The sequence below is a fragment of the Monodelphis domestica genome, chromosome 1 (assembly GCF_027887165.1).
Source record: "Monodelphis domestica isolate mMonDom1 chromosome 1, mMonDom1.pri, whole genome shotgun sequence".
NCBI classification, from domain to species: Eukaryota; Metazoa; Chordata; class Mammalia; order Didelphimorphia; family Didelphidae; genus Monodelphis; species Monodelphis domestica.
In genome coordinates this window covers 224,378,005-224,402,842 of record NC_077227.1, presented here as the reverse complement: position 1 = coordinate 224,402,842, position 24,838 = coordinate 224,378,005, and the positions used below count along the sequence as shown (strand labels likewise).

At 37.4% G+C, this 24,838-nt stretch overlaps 1 protein-coding gene across 4 annotated transcripts in view; it reads left to right on the top strand.

The window, feature by feature from the left end:
- The window catches only part of FBLN5 (fibulin 5), a 149,720-nt gene that overhangs the window by 121,569 nt on the left and 3,313 nt on the right, over positions 1-24,838 (top strand). For all 4 annotated transcript variants that reach the window (XM_001365148.4, XM_007472551.2, XM_016423296.2 and 1 more), the window contains exon 10: positions 4,036-4,231. In XM_001365148.4, coding sequence (XP_001365185.2) covers positions 4,036-4,231 — 196 coding nt within the window. The remainder of the gene's footprint in view (positions 1-4,035; positions 4,232-24,838) is intronic.

Sequence of the window (24,838 nt, the reverse complement as noted above, 5' to 3'; positions counted from 1 at the left end):
TGGAAAATGACTTTTATTAATTTGAATTAGTTCCTCCTTTGTTTTAGCAACGAGACCTTTATCAGAGAAACTTGCAGCAAAGATTTTTTTCCAAGTTAACGATTTCTCTTCCATCTAGTCATATCTCCACTTTCTCTGCTTCTATGGTTTTCTGCTCCTCACCTCTACATAAGCCACCATCTTTTCTCCCTCTGCCCTAGATACTTCTTCCCATTCACTTTCAATGTTTCATTTTAAATTGGCAGAGAAATGAGAAAAGTCAGAAAGATGTGAGACTTCAAGATCTTTTTGTGATGAGCAAAGTTTTATAACATGCCAGTTGGAAAGTGTTGCATTTAGTAGCTACTGGAATGAAAGCCATGCTTTCCACACTTTGGATCAAGAACTGCCGGAGGCCCAACAATGAATGAATGTTTTATTTAAAAAGTTAATATTGAGCATCAATGGAACCAATTAATCTGGTTTAATAACTATTGATGTTTAAATTAATTCATTTCAGTAGAAAAAGTAGTATCATTTCTAAGCTTCTTTAAGGCCTCATCAAGTTTTTGGTTTGACTATTCAAATTTACTTTTCATCTTATATCACCAGTGTTAGTATGTACTCCATTCTGTAGGTTCTATAGTAAAGGTTTCCATGAACTCTTTGGCTTTTCCTCTCTGTCTTGTTCTCTATGCTTCTTTCTATTATATATTTCTGGTTCAGGGGATCTAGATTAGGAGAAATAAGTAAGTAGAATAGCGGAAAGAAAAGAAAAAAGACACCATAACCAGTGGAATAATAATAACTTTAATTTTAAAATTGTTTAAAGGCAAGATACATATTCAATTTAGGAATAAAGGGGAGAACCTGAGAACTATCCTTTCACTTACAATTTTTTTTATGCTTTTAGGTATCACATAGATCAAAAATTTTGAGATTAATATGTCAGTTCCTCCAGAGTCATATATCACCTTTTTGTTTGTTGGACAAGGATTTTACATTTAGAGTATCAATAACTAAATTAAAGTTTTACATATGGGTACAAACTCAGTACTTCTTTTGGCGAAAGGTTTCCATCCCAAATGTTTACAATTAAAAAAATTCTAGTACCTAATGGGTTAACCTGTTATCTGGAATTTTTACTTTTATAGAATGGCTCATTAATGGAAGATAAATGAAGTATTACTAGCTTAACATCTGTAGTTAAAAGATATTTATTAAAGAGCAAGAAAGTCTCCATAATGATCATGAGGAATATTTGTTACTTGTTTTATTACAGATATTATCATGTGACACATTGTTAATAATTATTAGGGAAAACTAACATAATAATTGGCAGAGTTAGTATCCCAAGAGATTTCAACAGAAGATGTTGTGTTAAATCTAATAAGATTAAATTTAACTGGAATCACTGTAAGATTTGCCCTCAGTTTCAAGACACTTATTTTATAAGTACATTACAGGGAAAGCATGGCTAGGTATTCATCTGAAAAATGATCCGAGGGTTTTAGTGGACCAAAAACTCACTATTAATGAACAGTGTGATATGGCAGCCAAAAAGCTAATACAACTTGAATTCTGTTCCAGTGATGGACTATGGGTTTTTTTTTAGGATACAACCCAATAGAGTTTAGGGATGCTTATCACAAATAGGCCATCCATTAAATGTTCAATTCCTTGGTGATAGCAAACCACGAAACATAGAAAAATACACAATTGTTCTTAGTGGCAGAGGGATAGAAGAAAGGGTCTAATTATTTTTTTTATTTTAGAAATTTTTAATGTTTTACATTTCCAAATTACATGTAAAATTTTTTAAATTTCTATTAAAATTGTTTGAGTTTAAAATTCTCTCCCTTCTCCCCTCTCCCCACCCTCTGATATGGCAAACAATCAGTTATAGATTATACACATACAAAACATATTTCTATACTAGCCATATTGCAAAAGAAACTACAGACCCCCAAAAATAAAGAAATAAAGAAAAAAATAAAGAAATCCCCAAGAAAAATAAAGGAAAAAAATGAGTAGACTGGGCTCTGTATTCAGGTTTTATCAATTCTTTCTCTGGAAGTAGATAACATTTTTCATCATGAGTTCTTTGTAACTGTCCTGGATCATTATGAGGTTGATAATAGCCATCATTCACAGTGGATTATTGTACAATATTGCTGTTCTTGTATTCAATGTGTTTTGCCTGCTTCACTTTGCTTCAGTTCACCTAAGTCTTTGTCTTTCCAGGTTTTTCTAAAATCATTTTGCATATCATTTCTTTTATTTATTTTTTTCTGCATGTCATTTCTTATAGCACAATACTATTCCATCATTATTATATGCCACAACTTGTTCAGCTATTCCCCAATTGATGGACATCTTCTCAATTTCTGATTCTTTGCCACCACAAAAGAGCCACTATAAGTCTTCCTACAAACACATCCTTTCCCCAGAAAGGGCCTAATTTAAATGTTATTTTAAATATGTGAGGTTCATATCCAGTGACCAGTATGACTTTTGTTGGATAAAATTAATCATATAAATTTTGACATTTTTTATATAGTTGAAACTTGACGTTGAAATTAAGTTGCATCAAAGAGATGTATGTCTAGAAAATGAAGTGTACTGGCCACGTAGTGGGATGATCAGTGTATATATATCCCATTAATACTGTTATAATGCCAAGAGATCTCACACAAGGCTTCTAGCACATTGAATGTATCTCCCATGAGAAGCCATAGAAAGGTTGCCATTCTGCACCATTGGAGGGAGTTACCCATACTGATGAGAAAACACGCAGAGCCAAGTATCCAAGTAAGGAGAAATAACCATTAGAATTATCCAAAAGAGCATGGGTCTATTTTGTAGGCAAAGAACTTCATCATTGCCTTTTCTTAAAGACTTCACAAGAAAAGACTAGCCGACTGTTTCCCAAGGATGTTGGTGAGGGGGATCTTGTTTTGGGATAAGTTGGAGAAAATGATCTCTGAGGTCGCTGCCAACTCAGAGATTTTGAATTCTGTGATTATTGTTCCCTTCCTTACAGATCAGAAAGCTGAGGTTAAAAAAACTGTACCATAAGCTCCTAAAATAGTCTGATGGGGATTGAGTCAAATACTGGAATGTTTCATAAATGGAAGGTAATGGTTGTGGTATTAGCTCTCTAATCCATTTCATGGAACACTGGGCAAAAAAAAAAAATCAATCCCAGAATAACCATCCTTTGGGTGATGAGACTCTGCACATAACTAGGCTGATCCTTGGACAGTAGACATAGTCTGTTTCAAGAAATGTTAGGGGAGCCTTTCCAGTCTGGAAAAGTTGATGCTGCTCTGGCAGAACTGCTGAAAGCCCAGGAGCAATCTCTATGCCCCAGTGAGGCATTAAAGAAGACTTTTGTGGAAGAATGAGGGGGAGGCTTCTAATACTTTGGATATAGTCTTTTGGGGCTATTTCCTGAAAGACGTGGAAAGAATTGCATGGGCTAAGAAGGTTGGATGAGTTGTGATTTGTGCCACAAATGGAGGGAATACTTTTGAAATAGGTATTTTTGCACATATGCACACACACACACACACACACACACACACACACACACACACAAAGTTCTTTTAAAAAAACAACTAGTAATCTAGGTTTACTCAATAGGGGGTCTCCAAAGGCTTAGTACAGTTTTAAGCTATTAAAGCTTGATAAAGCATTATACATGGACACTATAATATAACTATTAGTAACCAGAATATAACATTCCTTGGCTATCCTGGACTATAAAGATTTTATAATTTTTGGCCCTGTTTAAATATTGAGATAAACAGAGAGGCTCTAAGCCTGCAGCATTCTAGTTGGCAGAATACAAGTGCCTTGAGGTTACATAGGATTTCTTTTTTGCCTTTGTGTCCTGACCCCTAGCACAGTGAACCTTCAGCATGATAGGTGTTCAATAAATATTTGTCGTTGTCCTAATTTCTGTACTGCCCAGTGTGCTTTGAAAAATGAAAGAAATGCAGTAGGCCATATGGGAAGGATTTGTCAGTATAATACTATTTCTATCTCCTAAAGTCGCTGCATGTGTCCAGCTGAAAATCCTGGCTGCAGAGACCAGCCCTTCACAATCTTGTACCGAGACATGGATGTGGTATCAGGACGTTCGGTTCCCGCTGACATCTTCCAAATGCAAGCAACCACTCGGTATCCTGGTGCCTATTACATCTTTCAGATCAAATCTGGGAATGAGGGCAGAGAATTCTATATGAGGGTAAGTGTTTAGTGAGTAGAGAGCTCCTAATGGTAATGAACAATTATCCTTCATAGTTAATGTATTTTTTAATTGAAAATTTTTATTTAATTAATTTAGAATACTTTTCTATGGTTACATGATTCATGTTCTTTCCCCCACCCCTACTCCTGTAGCTGATGCCCAATTCCACTGGGTTTTACATGTGTCATTGATCAAGACCTATTTCCATGTTGTTGATATTTGCACTAGGGTGATCATTTAGAGTCTACATCCCCAGTCATATCCCCATTGACCAATGTGATTAAGCAGTTGTTTTTCTTCTGTGTTTCTACTCCTACAGTTCTTCCTCTGAATGTGGATTGTGTTCTTTCTCATAAGTCCCTCAGAATTGTCCTGGGTCATTGCCTTGCTGCTAGTAGAGAAGTCCATTACATTCAATTGTTGACATGGTTTTTCTAGTCTTGACTTCAAGCATTTCTAGCACTGTGTTTATAGGACTGGATATTCTCGGGGGGCATGTGGTAGGAGGAATGGGCAAGGAAATGGTATGGTGTAATGGAAAGAGAATTGGACTAATAGTCAAGGGGCTGGGAATCTAGTCTCAATTCTGCCTCTAACTCTTTGCATGACCATATCTCAGTCCTTTCTTCTTTGAATCTCAATTTCCTCATCTGTGTAATGGGATGATTGGGACAGATAAGAGACAGCAAATACTCTTCTCCCAGCTTGCAATACTCCAGACTATGGTCTGAACCAGATTAAAATGCAATTGGGAAATATTTAACAAATTAAATAGAATACAGTAGATCACAGATAATATTAATATGTTTTTTTTAAGTCAATATTTAACTCACAGAGATCCTTCAGCATGGTTTAGTGATGCTGTTTTTATTTGAATTTGTTCCTTCCATCTCTAACATTCTTTGTTATATGTTCTAATTTTTATTCTTGGGATATTTCTAGCTCCAAAATTCTACACTCTTGGGCTTTTCTTGGTTCTAACTGGTGAAAGTGGAAAGAACACTGGATTTAGAGAAGGATTTGGATCTAAGCCCCAGGTCGTCCACTTAGTAATTAAATGATGTTGAACAAGTCACTTAACCTCTTTAAAGCGCAGTTTCCTCATCTGTAAAATGGAGTTATCAACTTCATGAGGCCATTGTGAGGAAAATGTTTTGTAGAAGCATTATAATGATTAAGGGTCTTTCCAGTACTAACATTCAGTGATTCTATGATAAAGGAAACATGAGGAAGAGATATTTATTGTACTTACAGTTTAGAGAAAGAACTACAGGTCATTGTGAAATGGTACAAAGGAGACAACATGCTTTAGGGATTTTATTGTCTTATAAATGGAGACAAGACAAAGGATCATGCCTAGATATTACTAAATCTTCTGTGGGAATATATTCTTTTTATTGAAAATTTTTATTTAATGAATTAATTTATAATATTTTCCCATGGTTACATGATTTATGTTCTTTCCCTCCCGTCCTTCCTCCCCCAACCCCCTGCAGCTGACTCGCAATTCCACTGGGTTTTATACATGTCATTGATCAAAACCTATTTCCATATTATTGATAATTGCACGAGGGTGATCATTTAGAGTCTACATCCCCAATCATATCCCCATAGACCCATGTGATCAAACAGTTGTTTTTCTTCCATGTTTCTATTTGTGGGAATATTTTCTTGATAATTCTACTCCATATTTTCTCCTAACTGTCCTTCCTATCCAATCATTTCATGTCCCAGGCTTGATACGTTTCACAGTACAGATAAGGTTTATGGGAGTGACTGTAAGGAATTGGGGTTAGAACAGGAAGTTTTGTGATTAAAAAAAAGTTAACTATGGGATAACAGTGAAAGCTCATTCCCACATAATCCCCCAAACCATAAACAGTTACTGATGCTTAGCAGATTTCCATGTCTATTGAAGGCTTTTGAGATACACAGCCTAGAAGATTATAAGAATGTGTTTTTGCCACATGTTAGTTATTTTTAAAAAATATTTCTTAAGTTGGAGGATCTCTCAAATACCAATTCACAACTTTCAAAGGATGTCTCTAGAGGCTTTCAGTAATTGCTACCCTTCATGGTTACCTCTCAGGTCATAGACTGAAAACTTCTGCTTGGTACTAGTGATACAAGTTCATATGATATTGCAGTCTCTCCCAGAGCCATAACTACCCAAGACTGTGTCTGGGGCAAATTCATTAGGAGAGGACACAGGTTGGTGCAGAGGACAGTCCCACCAAGGATGGTATGAATCAGGTTGAGGAAGCTCGTCCTTCAGGATCCCATGGAAAAAAGTTCCCTTCTAGGAATGAGAGATGGATTACATTATGTAGGGAAATAGAAGAGTTTAGGATGGTAATGGGAGGTCCAGTTTGACTGGAATAAACATTTTGGTATGTGGATGAATGAGATATGAATTGTAATTAGGGGTCAGCCAGACAAGTAAACTAGAACTGGTCTTAGAGGCAGCAGGGAATAAAATGCAATGCCCGGAGTCAGGAAGACCTGAATTCAAATCCACCCTCAGATACTTATTAGCCATCAGATCCTGGGCAAGTCACTTCATTCTATTTACCTCAATTTCCTCATATGGAAAATGAGCTGTAGAAGGAAATGGCAAACCACTCCAATATTTTTGACAAGAAAACCCCAAATGGGGATACAAAGTTGGACATGTCTGAGAATGAGTCAATCGGTAGAGGAGCTTAATATACCAAGTTGAAAAGTTTCTATTTTGTTCTATAAATTTAACTCTAACTGATGGGAAGCTCTCCTTCTTATTAATTATGTAAGATTGGATCATTAACTTCCCTGCTGTGGGCCATCATTTTATCATCTACAAAATGGGAGGATTGGACTAGATGACCTCTACATTCCTATGTGGATAATCTTCACACCTCACAGAATTCAGCTCTTATTTCAACATTCAGCTCAGCACCACCTTCTATGTGAAGGTTTTCCTGATGTCCCCAATTATTAGTGTCTACTTTCTCTAACTACCTTGTATTTATTTACATTTATTCTCTTCATTCTGTACATGTTTATATTTGTATTTGAAAGAATGGCAAGATCTTTGGGGTGAGAGATTATTTAATTCATTGATTTTGTATCTTTAATGTCTAGCAGCAAAGCTCTTGGCACATAGTAGGTGCTTACTAAGTATCTGTCGATGGACAGATGGTTTTATTGCCACCTCTCCTCTTTGATATTAACTCTTGAAATATTGGCTCTCTCAACTGAGATTCTTCTTACTGTATATTGGACCTACTATTTTTATTAAAATCTGATGGACATTTTCTCTCCTTTTTCAGCATGAAGATTTCTTTTAAAAAAAATTATTTAATGAGTTAATTTAGAATATTTTTCCATGGTTACAAGATTCATGTTCTTTCCCTCCCCTTCCCTCAGCCCTCTCCTATAGCTGATGCACAATTCCACTGGGTTTTACATGTGTCATTGAACATGAAGACTTCTTAAGATATACGTGATTCCAAAATAGACACACACACATATTCATAAATACTTAGCAGCCTTTGTTATGTATACTCTAAATTCCATATTCAGACATCATCTTCTACATCAGCTGTTTTCTTCCCAAACTACTTCTTCTCTTTTGAAGCTCTTATCATCAGTTGGCAAGAATGATTAAAATGACAGTTATTCTGTAAACATTTAAGTGCTTTCTATATTTTAGGCATTGTGATAATTATTATTCTTATTTTTCAGTTGAGGAAACTGAGGCAGATAGAGATTAAGTTATTAGCTGAGGGTCACACAACTAGTAAGTGTGTCTGAGGCCACATTTGAACTCAGATAGTCTGGCATTTTATTAACTGTACCACCTAGTTGCCTCATAGAGTCCAAGAAAGAGAGATTGAGGTTGGATGTACAGATTTGGAATTCATCAGTATAAAAGTGGTTATTGAAGCCATGAGAGTGGAGGCAATTGACAAAGAAAAGAGTCTAAATTGAGAAACGAGGTAGATTTAGAGGAGAAGGTTGAGGACAGATACATTGAGGACATCTGCATATAGTGGACAAGTGGAAGAGAACCATTAAAGCAGGCAGAAAGAATAGTCAAAGTGGCAGAGGAAGAACAAGGAGACAGTAGTATGGAAGCCAAAGAAGTATAGAATATTAAAGAGATAGTTATCAACAATGTCGAATGCTGCAGAAAGATCATGGAGGAAAAGGTTATTAGGTTTGATAACTACATTTAAGAATTTGTTGTTGATCTTGAAGAAATTTTTGAAAATGAATACAGATTGAAACATACTATCCTTCACTTTATTTCCTCCATGAATTTTTCCCTAGTGTAACCTATATTTCATCTTTTTTCATATGACAATCAGAGAAATATGTATTATATGATAATATATATGAAACCTATGCCATATTACCTACCTTCTTGGGGTGGAAAGAGAGTGGGAAGGAGAGAAAGAACACAGATTGCAAAATGTCAGAAAATGAATATTAAAAATTGTAATGGAATTAATTGACATGAAAGCTAGAAAAAATTTAAAGAAATAAACTGTTGGTGATAAGTTGAAGATTGTAATGCAGTGGAGACAGTTAATATAATTATTTTTTTTTCTGAGTTTTTAAAGTAAAAATGAGAGATTCAGGATGATAGTTTGCAGCAATGTAAGTGTAAAAGGAAGGTTTCAGTTAAAGAAAAAAAAAACCCTTACCTTTTAACTCAATACTGTGTATTGGTTCCAAGGCAGAAGGATGTTAAAGGCTAGGAAAAGAGAGTAAAGTGACTTGCCCAAGGTCACATAGCCAGTAAGTGTCTGAGGTTAGATTTGAATCCACAACCTTCTAACTCTATATTTGGTTCTCAATCTACTGCACCACCTAGCTGCCTCCTAGAGAAGGCTTTATAATAATATAGAAGACCTGTAGACAAAGGGGGGTGGGGAGGAAGTCCACAAAAGAGAGACTTATAGTGAGAACAGTGGGAAATGTTTGATAGAAAAATGTCCCAGAAGAAATGGAAAGCTCTGCTTTTTTAAAGTGCTGTCAGAAGCCTATAGTCAGTCAATGAAAAGAAGACTCATTAATAAGACAGCTTATTTGTATATAGCACTTTATGGTTACAAAGCATTTTCATGTAATTATCTAATTTATTCCTCCCAATAAATATCCAGAACAGAAGTGATGATGGTGTTTTTATCCTCATTTTACAGATGAGGGGACAGACTCAGAGATCAAGTGAGTTAGGCCACAAACATTGGATTTATCTGGACTAGAATCTAGATTTCTTGACTGCAAGTTCAGTCTAGTTTGAAGTAAACTGTTGGTTCCCAATCTGTGGGCCAAATACTTTTGTGGGGGAATAGAGGGGAGAAGAGTTAAGGAGGGAAAAGAAACACCAAAATCATTTCAGGGGTCTTCCTGTACCAAGCACATTGGCATTTTTTAAACCATTGTTCCAATAAAAAATGCAACATGACTCATGTAAGTATTACAATTTCAAAAGTATATAAATCCTATCCAAAATAAAAATAATGGGATTGGTCTAAGCAAGGATGGTCATCTCATCTTCTAAGACAAGAGGGATAGATGAGAGAATAGATGAGGACATAAAGGAGTAATGTTGTTCAGAACGTGGATGACAATGGAGCTCCTGATGGATAATTTTAATCTTTCCAGCTAAGCAGCAAATCTTCTGAGAGGGAAGTAGTTAAGACTGGAATTAAAGTCCAGGGAAAAGTTTGAAGCAACCACATTGGGAAGTACGATCAGGGATTTATCAGCTATGAATAAAACAATTGCAAGGGCTGAATGAAATGGAAGGGCTGAACTAGATCATCTAGGAGGCCACTTTTGGTTTTAAAGCTATTATCCTTTGACATATAAAGTCTCTTCCATCTCTAAATTCCATAATCCTGTGGCCCACTTTTAAAACTGCTAGGTGGAACAAGAAGTCAAGAAAACCCAAATTCAAATTTTGTCTCAAACACTTTCTGGCTCTGTGAACCCAGGTAAGTCACATCACCTCTGTTAACATCTGTTTCCTCAACATGATCATAACACCAACCTCACAGGGTTACTGTAAGGAACAAATGAGGTAATGTTTGTCAAGCACTTAGCACAGTGTCTGAAACATATGTGATAAAGGATGGAAAGGTTTGCAAAACTTTCCATCCTTTATCACACATAGTAGGTGCTGTATAAATTCTTATTCTTGCCTCTCTGCTACCCCCCCACCCATCTTCACTCATTCTCACTTTTCTTTTCATGTGTAGACTGGTTTTATCACTAGACTCCCCCCTGCTCTCTGACACATGTCAAGATCATTGTTGATGGGGCAGCTGGGTGGCTTGAAATGGGAGGTCTTGGGTTCAAATATGGCCTCAGGCATTTCCTGGACAAGTCACTGAACTCCCATTGCTTAGCCCTTACTTCTCTTCTGCCTTGGAACCAATGCACAGTATTTATTCTAAGATGGAAAGTAAAAATTAATGAAAATTTATTTTTTAAATTAACTTAAAAATTTTTAATTAGATTTAAAAAATATTATTTCTGAACTAGAAAAGGACAAAAGATCCAGCTTGTTGCCACCACCAAAAGACATTGTCTTACACAGATCCCTTGAGCAAGGCAAGCTATCAACTGCTAATGCTAGATGTCTCCCTCAACACATAGTGTTCTTCCAACTTTGCTGTGTATGGTCCTTCTACCTGCTTGGGACTTTTTGCTCTTGGACTCATTCCATGATTTCTTGCCTTACCCTCTAGGATCAACTGCTTTTGTGAACTCCAGGTTTTGACTGTAGCCCAAATTTCTATTTACTCTTTTGGACCTTGGTTTGCAACACACCCTAACCCACGCCCTTCCATCTCCAGGTGTGTTTTCTCTCTCTTTGGGCCTATCTATTGCCTCTAATCTTTGGTGTGCATTGGCCCTCTGCCTTAACCCTGGAGGGAGTAGGGTCATATCAACTTCCTTAAATATTCCAATGCCGTAAGTCAGACCAGAGGGGGAAAATGGTTGCTTGATTATAAAATAAGTTCTTTTAGAATTGTTATTCTTTGTATTTGTATCTCACTTAGCACAGTTCCTATTCTTAAGTTCTAAGAATTCATATTTCAACTTCTAGATTTACTGATGAGTCTCAAAAGCTGGAGTAAAACGTCATCTTTCTCTTGGTCCTAGGGGTACCCCTCAGGAATTAAGGTTGATACATGTAATGCTATTAGCTTGAGCCCTGACAGATGTGATTCTCCTCCTCCCTCCTCTGGTTTGTCAGTTGAGAATAAGTTAATCAGTCTTAAGGAACCTTTAGAAAGAGTTACTCACTAAGGTGATACAGGAAGAACAGTAGGTAGACATCTCCCCCAAAGTATGTGATGAATATTTTCCCACTAATACATATGAGGTCTGTGGTTGAATTCAAGTTTAGGAAGCAAAGGAGTAAACCACAGTTTCTGGCTCTTGGAAGTTCTTTCCTCTTATTCATAGATACTCAAGGAGTTCCCCTTTAGTATGGTGAATCTGCCTCCAGACTATCCTTGGCTCTCAATGCAGGCATTGCCACTACTGTCCAAGGGGTCAATGGTAGGACACTAATTTCAAAAATTCTCTGAACTCTTTAAAGATTATGATGTCCTTCTCTAGACAAAGAGGGAGGGGGAGATGGGAATTTGGCTGGACTGTAACCTAGACCTTTCCTTCCCTTCCAGGTGGTTCTTCTTCAGGAATTTTATTAGAAAGCCATGCTTGCTCTAATTTCTAGAACTTTATAATTTCAGATAACTTGATACCTTTATACAGGACTCAGAGGACATGATAAAATAATCTCAGCCAATCAGAACAGACTTCTGGGTCTGTGCTTATCTGCCCTGAGGTAGCTTCAACATCAATCAGTAGAGAAGACATCCCCTCAGGCTATCATAGTTAGCCCATTTCTCAGGAACCCCATTTTTCAAAGACAGCCTCTCAGGAGGGGTATCTCTCCTTTTACCTCACCAGCAGCCTTCATCTTCATCTATCCCTTCAACCTCCATTCTCTGCTACAAAACTTTCCTTATCCCCTGTACCTCTTCAATCCTCTACAATTCCTTTAAATATTATAGTTTCCTTAGGCAACCTGGTGGTCCCCCATTCCCAGGGGATCACCATATTGATACTGAACTTAGTGCGAACACCTGATCAGCATAGCACACTGCAGCCCAGAACTTCTGGGCTTAAGCAATCCTCCAGCCTCAGCCTCCCAAGTAGCTCGGACTACAGGCATACTCCATCATGCCTGGCAGGGGTCTGATAAGGATCATTTATAGTTGAATGACTCTCCTTAGTTTCTGCTCACTCCATGTCCCCCTTGAATTGATAATTCTCCTCTTATCCAACTATGGGTTATTTAAATAAAGATGAATTTCATAACAAGTTTGGATCGGGAAGATATCAGGGTAGAGAGAAGAGGGGTTCCCTATACTTTTTCCCAGATTGGGTTTGAGTCTCTCTCAGCTTTTGAGCTGAGGCTAGGCCTTGCAGGCTGGTGGAGGATTTCTTTTATTCCTGTCTATGCTAATCTATGCTAGCTTTCTTAAATTCAAAGTCTTAGCAGTAGATAACAAGAGGAAGAAAAGGTTCTGACTTTCAGAGCTGGTTGAGCCTGTCTTTTCAGGCTAGTGTCCCTAAAGTCTGGGCTCACAGTTCAAACCACTCCCCTTAAATCCTTTTGTTCGATAACACAATTACAGGAATCCAGGTAGAGCACACAGTTGGGAAAATCCAGGAAGAGAGGTACTTCTATCCAGAGACAGGGAGAGAGAGCTCCTTCCAGTCTGAGGGCCAGGAAAGAGTCCTCAAGAGCAACTGTCATTCTTCAAGTCATCCCTCTCCCCACCATGTGTCATCATTGTCAATATCTTCACTCCAGCATTTCAGCTGCTATTGGTTCCTTTAGGAAATGTCACAATCTGCTCAGTTTATTACCAGAAGCATTGGCTGCAGTAGATATCTACCTCACCTAGCTATGGTCCTTGCCAAGTCTAGGAATTTTGGTATTCTTTCAATTTTGGAACATATTCAGTTTTCACCATATTAGCCTTGTTTTTGTTTGTTTGTTTGTTTGTTTGCTGTTAACCTGGTCCTAGAAGCAGGAAATCTAACTAGCTAGATCTACTAATACAAGAATTTCTCAGAAAAAATATAAAGTTATCATCAAGTCCACTATATCTCCTACTAGAAAGACTCTGTTATGGTTAAAGGGTGTCTATTACGATTTGGAATCAGTATTGAACTAGCTGGCTCAGATGGTACAATTTACCAAACTCAGTCTCCAGGGAATGTCCAATCTGATTTGTATCCTGGAGGGTGAGTATAAAATAACCTTTAAGACCTGTCATGGCCTATATGAACATGGGAGTATGTCACTTGACTTGTTCAATGGACCTGCATTATTTCAGAGGTCCACAATCTCTATTTTAAAAGATTTTATGGACCACAGTTTGGAGTGGGGGGTAATTTGGCTCAATAATATCCTCAGCTGTGCCTGGTATCTCTCTCAACACTCTGAATTCATCTGAGCTATTCTCCAGTGTCTAGGCCAACACCAATTGCCAATTGGAAAAGTAGCAATTGAAAAACAAGAGATGGAATTCATGGAGCACTTAATAAGTTAGAGTGCATATAAATCCACCTAAAGTGGAATTAACTATGCTGCCAGGAGATTTGCAATGCCTCATCAATTTTATGTAATACTAATGCTACTTCATTTTTTTTTCAGAAACATCTAAAAGCATTCTAATAGACGCCAGAGGTAGATGGGGCATTCTTTAAGTTCAAATAGTATATTGCCTTGTCTTTCTCCTGGCAACAAACACCATCCCCCAAGTTGGTGAAGGTCTTCCACAAATAATATCTCACTAAATAAAAACCTTGTACTCATGGACAGCTTCTAAGGGGGAGTGATGGTATCCTGGCCCACAGTTTTGGCACTGAACCTTAAAGAAAGGGCGTCAAGGAAAGGTGTGCTTGTAAATGTTTAGCAACCAGATCTCCAGTGGGCTAATTATATATTATTTTATATTTAAATTTTTTATTTAGTTTATTATAGATAAAAGTGGCATTATTAACAATTTTCCATCAATAAGACAATAGATCAAACCTTTGTTTGTAATATTTATTTCTGAGGCATAAACTCTCACAATAAAAATTTAATTATTAATTCTTGGTGGACAGTTCAAGTTAGCTCTAGCACACCTCTAAATGGTTATCATGCCACTGCCATAAAATGCCATTCTATCTGACCGATTCCTCACATCAGTGGTCACTCTTGTCTTGTACTTTCTCACACCTGTTCCATAGAGGTCTTCTCTCTTTCCTTGGACCTTTTGCTCTTGGATACAAGTTCATGACTTCCTTCCTCAAGCTCTGGATTGGTTACCAGTTGACTCCTGGTTTTAACCTCAACCCAGACATCTGTTTACTTTCTTGAATAATCTTGATTTAAACAGGACTCCCTTTTGTCCCAGTTGTGTTCTTTCCTCTGGGTTTGTTAATTGCCTCTTATCTCTCATATTCTTTTGGCCTCCACCAACTCTCTCACTTTTGACCTTGGGCCTCAGTTTACTTAACCTCTCAACACCTCAATTTTGTCATCTCTAAAATGAGGGAGTTTGACTTGTTGGCCTCTCAAGTCCCTTCTGTTACAAAGAATTAAAGTCTAAAGCCACTAGCCTCCTCTCAGTTAAGCAGTTCTAAGTCTTTCAGGTGTTATAGAGAAATTTTCCATGTTATATGCAAAAAGATACTTATGTTCCCTCTCACCTTTGTGCCTGGAAGTGAACTCTTTTCCTACTTTTCTGACATTCTGAGATGCAGAATAGAGAAATGGATAGAGAACTGAGCTTGGAACCAGGAAGACCTTGGTTTAAGTCATGTCCTTGAGACCTTCATAAATCAGTTAGCAACTTAATCCTCTAACCAAATTCTATGGAAAGTGCTCTCCTGCCATGGGAGAGGGAGTTTCTTGACTTAGAAGTTCTGCATGCATTAAAATCACAAATCCAGTCCCTAACCCTATTAACACTATATAGGATAGTTTAGTTGAAATTCCCTCACAGAATTCAGAAATTAAGCTATTACTGAGAAGGAGTCAGAGGCAACAATGCTGAGCCAACAATCATAGCTCTGCATATGTGTACACACACACACACACACACACACACACACACACACACACACACACACACACACACTGCTTATTAAGCTCTTTCGGAATCCTGTTATTTCCAGTAAGCCACAAAGAGTATAAATGAACTGCCTTGATGGATGACTGGAATTTATTGTTATCCAGGTGGTTTGGGGACATGATCACATCTGGCAAAGAGGCCATAGTCACAGGACTCTAACTGTGCCAAATTTTCTTTTATATGATCTGTATAGAGTAGAGTGACAGGGCCAAGCTGAGCTGACATTCTCCAGCCTGGTCATTTCCTGATTGTCAAACAATGCTGATCACACATGAAAACATACTCTCTGATCCAGTGCCAAACTGGGAGTGTACATGCAAGAATGGGTTTTGGGGAGAGGGGTGGCTAGTAATGCATTGGACTGGGGTGGACCATGTACCCCTTCCCTTGTAGCAAGTGTGGCACACCATGTGGGCAGTGTTAATTGGTGTCTGTAAGGGGTAGACATGTGAGGGGTTTTATAAAAGGGTGGACTGGATTATTTAAGAAGAGGGTCCCCAGGAATTTAATTAATTCCAAAGAGATTTATTTTAACAATTTATTTATAAAATGTAGAAAGAGTAAAAGTAAGAAAATCAGAGAGAGGATAGGGTAAGATATCTAGCCTAGGCACTAAGTATTTGCTCTGGCCTGTGGCTCAACCTAGGCAGGGTTAATTAGTCCTTAGCCAGAGGGGCCTTAACCTTGAACCGAGGACCTGGGGATGTACCAAGCCTCTCTCAATATGGTAGGTCTCTCCTTAGGCTAGTTCCTTCAGAAAATCCAGGAAAGGAATCAGCCTTTTTCACTTACCACGTGTCAGTCCAAAGGGAAGCAGTCTGAGATCTCAAGCCAGAGCTCCTCCAAAGTCTGGTTGAAGACTGAAGAAAGAAGAACCTCTCATAGGAAGTTTCTTGGCATTTTTAAGGACTGTTTCTTTTCATCACTTCCTGTGACTTCCTCCTCTTTGATGTGTACCAATTAAAGCTAAAGCTTTTGCTTAGGACTGCCTAGGGGGCAGTCAGTTGATTCTGATTTGTTACCCACTATTGCACACATGGGTCACAGACTTCCCCCACTCACGTTTGAGTGGGGTGTTTATGCTTTTGATGATTATATCTAAAAATAGGCAGGGGAGAGTTAATTTAATCTTCACGTCCCACCATCCACTATTGTCTGGAAAGGTTGGCATGGATTTTCCCTTAATGAAATGTGTGGCTGGAGTAAATCATAGAGTTAACTTCTTCCCTCTCAACATTATTTATTAAGGTGAAATCATGTTAAAATGATCTTCACAACTCACTGAATGTTAGAAAAAGAAAGAACTTCATGAATCACCTAATACAGTTTTCCTTTCTTTACAATGAGGAAACAGACCCAGAGACAGGACTGATTTTGCTCAAAGTGTATAGCTAATCAAATTCAAAATTCCAGTGCTCTTTCTACCCCATAAAAAAAAAAGTCGTCATGAAGTATGGGATCTCAAAGGTGAGAGTTGCCAGAAGGAGGAAGGAGTTGTCTCTCCTTTCTTCTCCCTTCTCCCCTTTTTGCATCGTTAGAAGCAGTTCTACTTTTTTTCACCAGCAGAGAATCTGGTGACAGAGGGAAGGGGAATTAGGGAAAGATAATCTGTAAAATGGGGATAATACTACTTGCAATACCTAACTTACAGGTCTGCTATGAGCAAATACTTTATAAACCTTAAATATAATCAATCATCAATATAATTGGGAGCTATTATTATTTTAAAAACCTAGAGGAGAATAATAGCAACAGGAGTCCATATGCTTTCCCTCACTCCCTTCTCATCATCATAGATTTAGGTCTTAGAAGGGATCTGAAAGATGATGATCAGAGACAAGGAATAATTTGTCCAAGATCACACAGCTATAATTTGGCAGAGTCTAGGTCTTATGACTCTCTATAACATGTTGCCTCCCACTTTTATAGCTCATAGTAGCTAAGGTGACTGAGAAGAGTGACTATAGATTTCAATGGTCATCTCTATACAATTGATCCTCATATCTATAAATACAACCCCAGCCTTTCTCTTGAGTTCTGGTCCCATGTTATCATTTTATGTGAGCATTTTGAACTGGATGTTCCATGGGCATCTCAACAAGCATATCCAAAACAGAACTTGCTTTTCCCTCTAAATCCTACTATTTTCAAACTTTCCTATTACTGTCAAGTACACATTTCTCCAAGAAATTCAGGCTGCAATTTTTGTTTTATTCCCAACTTGAGAAAAGATGAGCTCTCTTTTGAATATGTTGAATTTGAAATGGCTATGAGAATCCTGTTCAAGAAGTCCAGTAGGCTGGTGATGCATGACTAGAGCTCAGGAGATTAACTAGGGCTAGGTAAATAGATCTGAAAGTCATCATAGAGATGATAATTGAAACTGCAGTAGCTGAGACAAATAAAATGGGATAGGGAAAGAAGAGAAGACAAGAAAAGACAAGAGAAGAAAAGAGAGTCCAAAAGAGATTTCTGGGGGATACCTACCTTCAATGGGTATGATCTGGAGGAAAACCTAGCATAGGACCCTGAGAAAGAATAGTCAGACAGGTAGGACAAGAACCAGGAGAGAGTTTCCAAAAATGAGAGTAGAGAGTTTCCAGGTGATAAGGGTGATTGATAGTTTCAAAAGTTTCAGAGAGGTTGAGTATAATAAGGAATGAGAAAAGGTGATTAGAGTTGCTAATTAAGAGATTATTGGTAACTGTGGAGATAAGTTTTAGTCAAATGACCAGATCTGAAACCAGAATTTAGAAGAGAGAGGAGAGGAGTTGTAAGACCAAATTATTATATATATATATACATATAAATATATTTGTATATATATAAAATGTACAGACACATGTATGTGTTATATATACATTATATATGTAGCACAATATAGTTGTATATACACATACATGCATATATGATTTTATGTATATATAACTATATGTACACATGCAATTTTTAAGTAGTTTAGACATGAATGTGAAGGAATTTAAATATAGTGGAAACATGGACTTATTTGTAGGCAGCAGGTAAGGAGAAAGTAAATAGGAAGATGTTGAAGATTAGGGACATAGAGGGGATAAAAAGGAACATCTTGCTGAATCAGATAGTATATAATTGGATCAAGGGTACATAAAAAGAGGCTTACCATATCAAAGAGTTCCTCTTCTTAATGTGAGATGGGGTGAAGAAGTTAACAGTGCAGAAAGTCATCTGAGTGATATTAAATGAAAAGGTAGGGAAAAGAGGGGGCTATTGGCAAATGAGCTCAATTTTTTCATTGAAATATGATGCAAGGTCCTCACCTGAGAGGATGAAAGGAGAGAGTGCTATGGGAAGCTTGAGGAAAAATGAAATGGTTTGTAATAGCTAATGTATTAAATGGGATAGTGAATTGTTTAAGGAGGTGTGAATAGAATGCTATGCTATGGTGAGGGCCCACTTGAGATGATGTCACATAAAGTTGTAAATGACTCAGTCACCATAATTTTATGATCCCAGTCAGTACAGGAGGACATGAATAAGCACATTATAGATTATGGGAGTAACCTAAGTTTGGCACTTGGCAAAGTATAATTGGCAATAGGATAAAGAATAAAGGAACTCATGTAAAGGATAGTATAGAGTTGCACTGTTTCATCAAAGGGTAGAGATAGGGAAGAGAAGGGAGTATAGCCAATTTAGGGTTGATGGCCTAAAAAAGAACTGAGGGATAAAGATAATGGACGTCACAAGAGGATGAAGAAATCATCTTAGGGAAAGCTAGAATGATAAAATATGATGAGATAGAGGGATTTCAGTGTTCATAAACAGAATGAAACACAAAGATAATGGCAATATAAAAAATATGACATTTTTGTTAAGCTGATATGGAACTGAGAGGTAGGTAATAGGAACTGAGTAGATTGGGGAACTAGGAAGTTAGGGTTTTTGAGAGAATTTCAATAAGGATATTCTAATCTTCTGGTGTGAGGGAGGAGTTGTAGTGAAGAGAAAGCCTGTGAATTAGGCACTGAACTCTTTAAAAAAGGAAAGAGAAAGTTTATGGTCAGGAGTTAATAGCCAACGGAATCTTGAATGGACAATAATTTTGGATTGAATGAGCAATGAAGGAAGGAGGGTTACTGAGTAATCTTGGTAATGGAAGAGTCTGAAAATGGCAATAGGGAGGAAATATGTACTCTCCCATCATGACCAGTGAGTCAAGTGAAGACAGGACTAGAAAAGGTGGGTAGGAATAAGTTATCATTAGGAGGGAGCCAGGCTTCATTGAGAGCCAGAAGATGGAAGGTGTGGGAAAAGAAAATGCTTAAGAAGAAAGCAAATTTGTTAGGTTTGGAGTAGGCATTCCAGAAGATGCAAAGGAAAGGGTGTGTAAATCTGGATTGGGGAATTTGGAGTGGGGTAAGGTTGAGAGAACATGAAGGGGAAGATGGGGAATGGGATTTGTATGACAGTCAGGGGTTCAGAATCATTGGGATGGTAAGAGTATTGAGGGAAGCAAGTATATACTAGTCATTGGGAAATGAATTCATGTAATTCATCAAATGCTTGGAGAGAGATTTATTGAAGAATTAAGTGGTTATCTGCCTCAAATGTGTTTCTTATAGACACACATGGTAGGATTCTGTTTTTTAATCCACTCTGCTATCTGTTTCTGTTTTATGGGTGAGTTCATCCCATTTACATTCACAGTTATGGTTATCATCTGTGTATTCCTCTCCAGCCTGATTTACTCTTTTAATCCTGCCCCTTTTCCCTTTCACTCTTCCCCTTGACAATAGTGTTTTGCTTTTAATCACTCTCCCCATTCTCCCTCCCTTATATTACTCCCCTTAGCACCTGCCCTCCTTTTTATTCCCCTCCTACTTCTCTATAGGTACTTTTAATTACCCCAAACTTCTTTCTCTCTTATATTACTGCTCTCCCCACCACCCCCATTTCTTATTCCCCTTCTACTTCTCTATGGGGTAAGATAGGATTTTATACCCCAATGAATCTGGCTGTTCTTCCCTCTTTGAGTCAATTCCCATGACAGTAAAGTTTAAGTAATATCCATCACTACCCTCTTCCTCTTCTCTACTGTAATAGCATTTTCCTCTCCACTTGCACACCTCTTTATGTGATATAATTTACCCCATTTTGCTTCTCTCTACCCATTTATTAGTACAATTGTCTTTTTCATCCCTAGATTTTTAAAAATATATTATCCTAAATAGCTTACTACCACCCCACTCTGCCTACATATACTTATGTTGAAAAAGTAAGTGATTAGATTTTTTTCAAGCCCTTCCCTTGAGGTCTAGCCTAGAGAGATCTTTCTGGATCTTAATTCTGTCATTTAATGTCTTAGCTGTCCTGTAAAACTTTGTGTTATCTGCAAATCATTTGCTTGGCTAATAAACTTGTTTTCTTTTAACATGATTTTTTGCTTCTGTTCTTTATTTTCCTTACTTCTGTTTATTTGCATTCCCAATCTATTGTTCTCTCTTTTGTTTCCTTGTTAAGACTTGCCCTTGTAGATTCCAGTTTCTCTATTTTGCCCATTATATTTACTCTTATAGTTTTCATTTTTCTTTAAAAACATTTGGTAATTGTGTTGTTGTTGCACATTTTTTTTCAAATTCACTGGGACCTAATTATCATCAAGCATTGGATTGTTCTTCATTTGTTTTGCAATATTTATTCATTGATTGCCTCAACTCAGTTTCTAGATCTGGAGGCCTTAGTTCTTTCTGATAGTCCCTGTTGATTTGTCTGCTTATGTTAAAGGTCTTTGAGATTTCTTCCTCATGAATCTTTGGTAATTTCAGTATTTATCCCATTCACTCTTATTCTTCCTTATTGCTCACTTTCCGACTCTGATGGTGGTTTCCCTAGGGACTGGATCTCAAAGCATCTCAGCCACCTCCAATACTGAACAATTCATGGTTCTCTAATTTAGATCTTTACTACAAGGGATTTTTTAAGGGGCCAGATACTGAGCTCTTCCCCTCAAACTTAGAGGAGTGCTTTATAACTTCCATAGAGGATGTGCCATCCTTTTCTCTCTGTTCTCAGTTCTCTGACCTGGCAATTCAAGGTACTGCCACACTGGTGTCAATATAGTAAGGGGTGATTTTTGTTATTAGAAGTTTGAGTCTCTGACTTGCAAGGCACTGGAGAGAGAGAGAGGGAGAATGAGGACTTGGGATTGGGTTTTGTTGTAAGCCATTGGGTCTAGTCCTTGGGTTGGCTAGTGCAGCCTCGCTGCCAGTCATGTAGTGGGCAGAGGGGGAAGGGTGCTTAGTGACCTCAGTATAGGCATCAGTTCATGGCTTCTTTTTTTACCTTTTTTTGGGGGGGCTCCCAACATCCTAGACAATGGAGACAGATGAAATTGCTTTTTCTTTGGTATATAATTTCTGTTTTGCAGAGATTTGAGAGGTTGGGAGGATAATAGAAAATGTTTAGTCTTCCATTTTATTTGTCTCATTTATCATATGCAAATTTAATAACCATATTATCTAAACTTTCATCTAAATGATTGATAAAAATGTTAAAAAATACAGTAGAGACAAGGGCAAGTTCCTAGGGCTCTCCATTAGAAAACCATTTCGATGTTTCCTATGGCCCATTAGTGACCAAGGACTACTTTCAGGCTCTGGTAATGTGACACTTCTGAATATGCCCGAGTTGACTTTTTTTGAAAATTCAGACATTTGCTGTTCTTTAGTATTGTGGTATTGTCACATTCCTCATGATGTTTCAGAGAGTGCCTCAACATTCACATTTGCCAACTCTTTCAGTACTTTAGACAATAGTGTCAAATTCAGGAACTGATCCCTGTGGGCAGCATAGTTATTTAGATAATGCCAAATTGACATCATGTCTCATTTTTTATTTATTTTGTTAAATACTACCCAATTACATTTAATGGTGTTCAGCTTCGCCTTGTTGCTCATGGCTCACAGTAGCACCTCTGTTGTTTCCACTTTAGGATATACTTTGCTGGATTAGTAACTTAAATAACCCTAACCCTCCCCCCACTATATCTCTCAATGAAATCTGTTTGCATTTTTTTTTGCCTCCTCTATTGTACTATTTTATTGTTGATAGATTTTCGGGATCATAATCTACTAAAAGTCTCCAATCTCTTTTGGATTAATTTCTCTTTAACCATGATTCCCCCATCTTTTACTTACGAAGTTGATTTTTTGAATCAAAGCATAAGACTATCAATCCTTATTAAAATTATCTTATTAGATTTAGCCTTATCTTGAGGTCTTTTATGTATCTATACTCTGCCATTTATTATATTTTCTATGGCTTTTCCATTTGAAAATTTAATGACCATGCCATCTATACATATATGTTAAGACTTTGACAAAAATGTTTAATAGCAAAAGGTCAAGCACAGATTACTGGGACAGCTTACTAGTATCTTCTACCCAAGCTGGGATAAAAAGGGTGTTCAAGGTAGACTAGTATTTCTGATGTAAGAGTTTGTTAAGCCTTTGGTCTGCTCTCCTTCTTTGGTGTCCACTTGCCACCCAGTTCTCACCTATGACTCCAAAAAGCTGTAGCATGTACAGTGGCCAAACCTGGTAAATCATATTGGCAGGCAGGCTAAACCAGTTTGAGGATAACCAACAGGCCTCAACCCCATTGGTGCATGAGGGGTATGTCTACCCCAGGCATGTGAAGACTTCCCTGGAAGAAGGGGCAGATGAGAACAATTTGTTGCAGTGGTCATTAAGCTGGTAGAAGTGGGTGCTGTGAAGTGTTTAGAGCTTGGTTAGACATTGAAGAAGGTCTTCTGAAGGCATCCTGAGTCATCACTAGTTATTGTGACTTTTGAAGTGCAACTTTGATGACTCTGGAGAAGAAAATTAGGCTGACAATTTTGTATAATTCTGCCTCACTTAAATCCAGTTAATGTTTAAGTCAGAAGACATCACCAATGATATAATTTTGGTTCTCTTTGAGTATGAAGGACAACAATTAACCAATCCTTCCTAGCTAAGAACCCATTAATGACTATTCTTTGGGTCTAGCTATTCAATCAATTCTAAATCAACACTATGATCTAATGGAAAGTTCACTGACATCAGAGTTAAAAGCCTTGAGTTTACATTCCGGCTCTGACACATTTGCCATTTGTGTGCCCTTGGGCAAGTCACTTGGCCTTATTAGATCACAATTTCTTCACCTATAAAAGGAGAGTGGACTAGACAATTGTCTAGTCAGAGATCCCTTTCAGTTTTGAGTCTCTATCTTATTATCCTAGATAATTTGCATTTTTCCATCTAGTCTGAAAGTGTAGCATGAAGAACTCTGTTCAGTGTTTTTCTGACTTCTGGGTAAAGTATAGCTACATTATTCCCCTGATCTAATAGTTTTGTGATTGTCAGTAAAGGAAATGACTTCAGCTTAGTGAGACCTATTCTTGATGAAGTCATGCTGACTCTGACCAGTGATTCCATTTCTAGGTGTTTACTAACCATCCGTTTGCCAATACATTCTAGAATCATGCCAGAAATGAAAGCCAAACCCACATCTTTTAAAAATCAGAAGACTATTTTGTCCTTTCCAGTCAAGCAACACATTTCCCATTCTTCTTGATTCTGAAGATTACTGACAATGACTCAGTAATCACATCTGCCAGTTTCTTCCGTAACTAGAAGAATAATTGGTCTGAGCTTTAAAATACCTGATGGTATTCTTATGGAACCATGCTGTGCCTTTGTTTTTCTCTTCTGTGATCTGTCCTTCTGTCTTCTATGAATGTCTTCAAAAAGATTTAATTTGGTTGATGAATTCCCTGTGTTACCCACATTAGTTTCTTTAAATGATTGCTCCTTTTCTCTCACCTTCACAGATCTTCTTCAATTATATCTATCTTCTATTCTTCAGATTATATTTATTTTCTCTGGGCTGAGTTCTGTTATAGTATCTTAGGTCATCCTATTCTATATAACCTCTCTGAACCCTTTGAAACCCGATCTCCCCAAATATAGGATTCACGTCAGGCTATGATTGACTTTCTTTTCTTCTGTAGCAAATTCTGAAGATAGAGTGGCTACTGCTTCTCAGGTTGCAAACATTTCCACTTTGGCAAACAAAGGAGATTATGCTTGGCTAAACATGTTGTTCAAAATCTTAGATTCTCTCCAACCTATTTTACATAACATTTTCTAGTGATATCCTTTCCCAAGAAGTTTTCCTTTGCTTTCCTCGCCTCATTTTTCTTTCTTTTTAGTATATTCTGATTTCTAACCCATACTTTATGGTCGCCATCTTTCTTTATTCTTTCTGACTCCCTCATGAAGATAATGTTTCTGGGGTACCAAATTTGAATCCCTTTTTTCATCTTATTTCTTTGATAATCCATTTATATATCTTTTACCATTTCATTTTTTCTTCTTCTGTC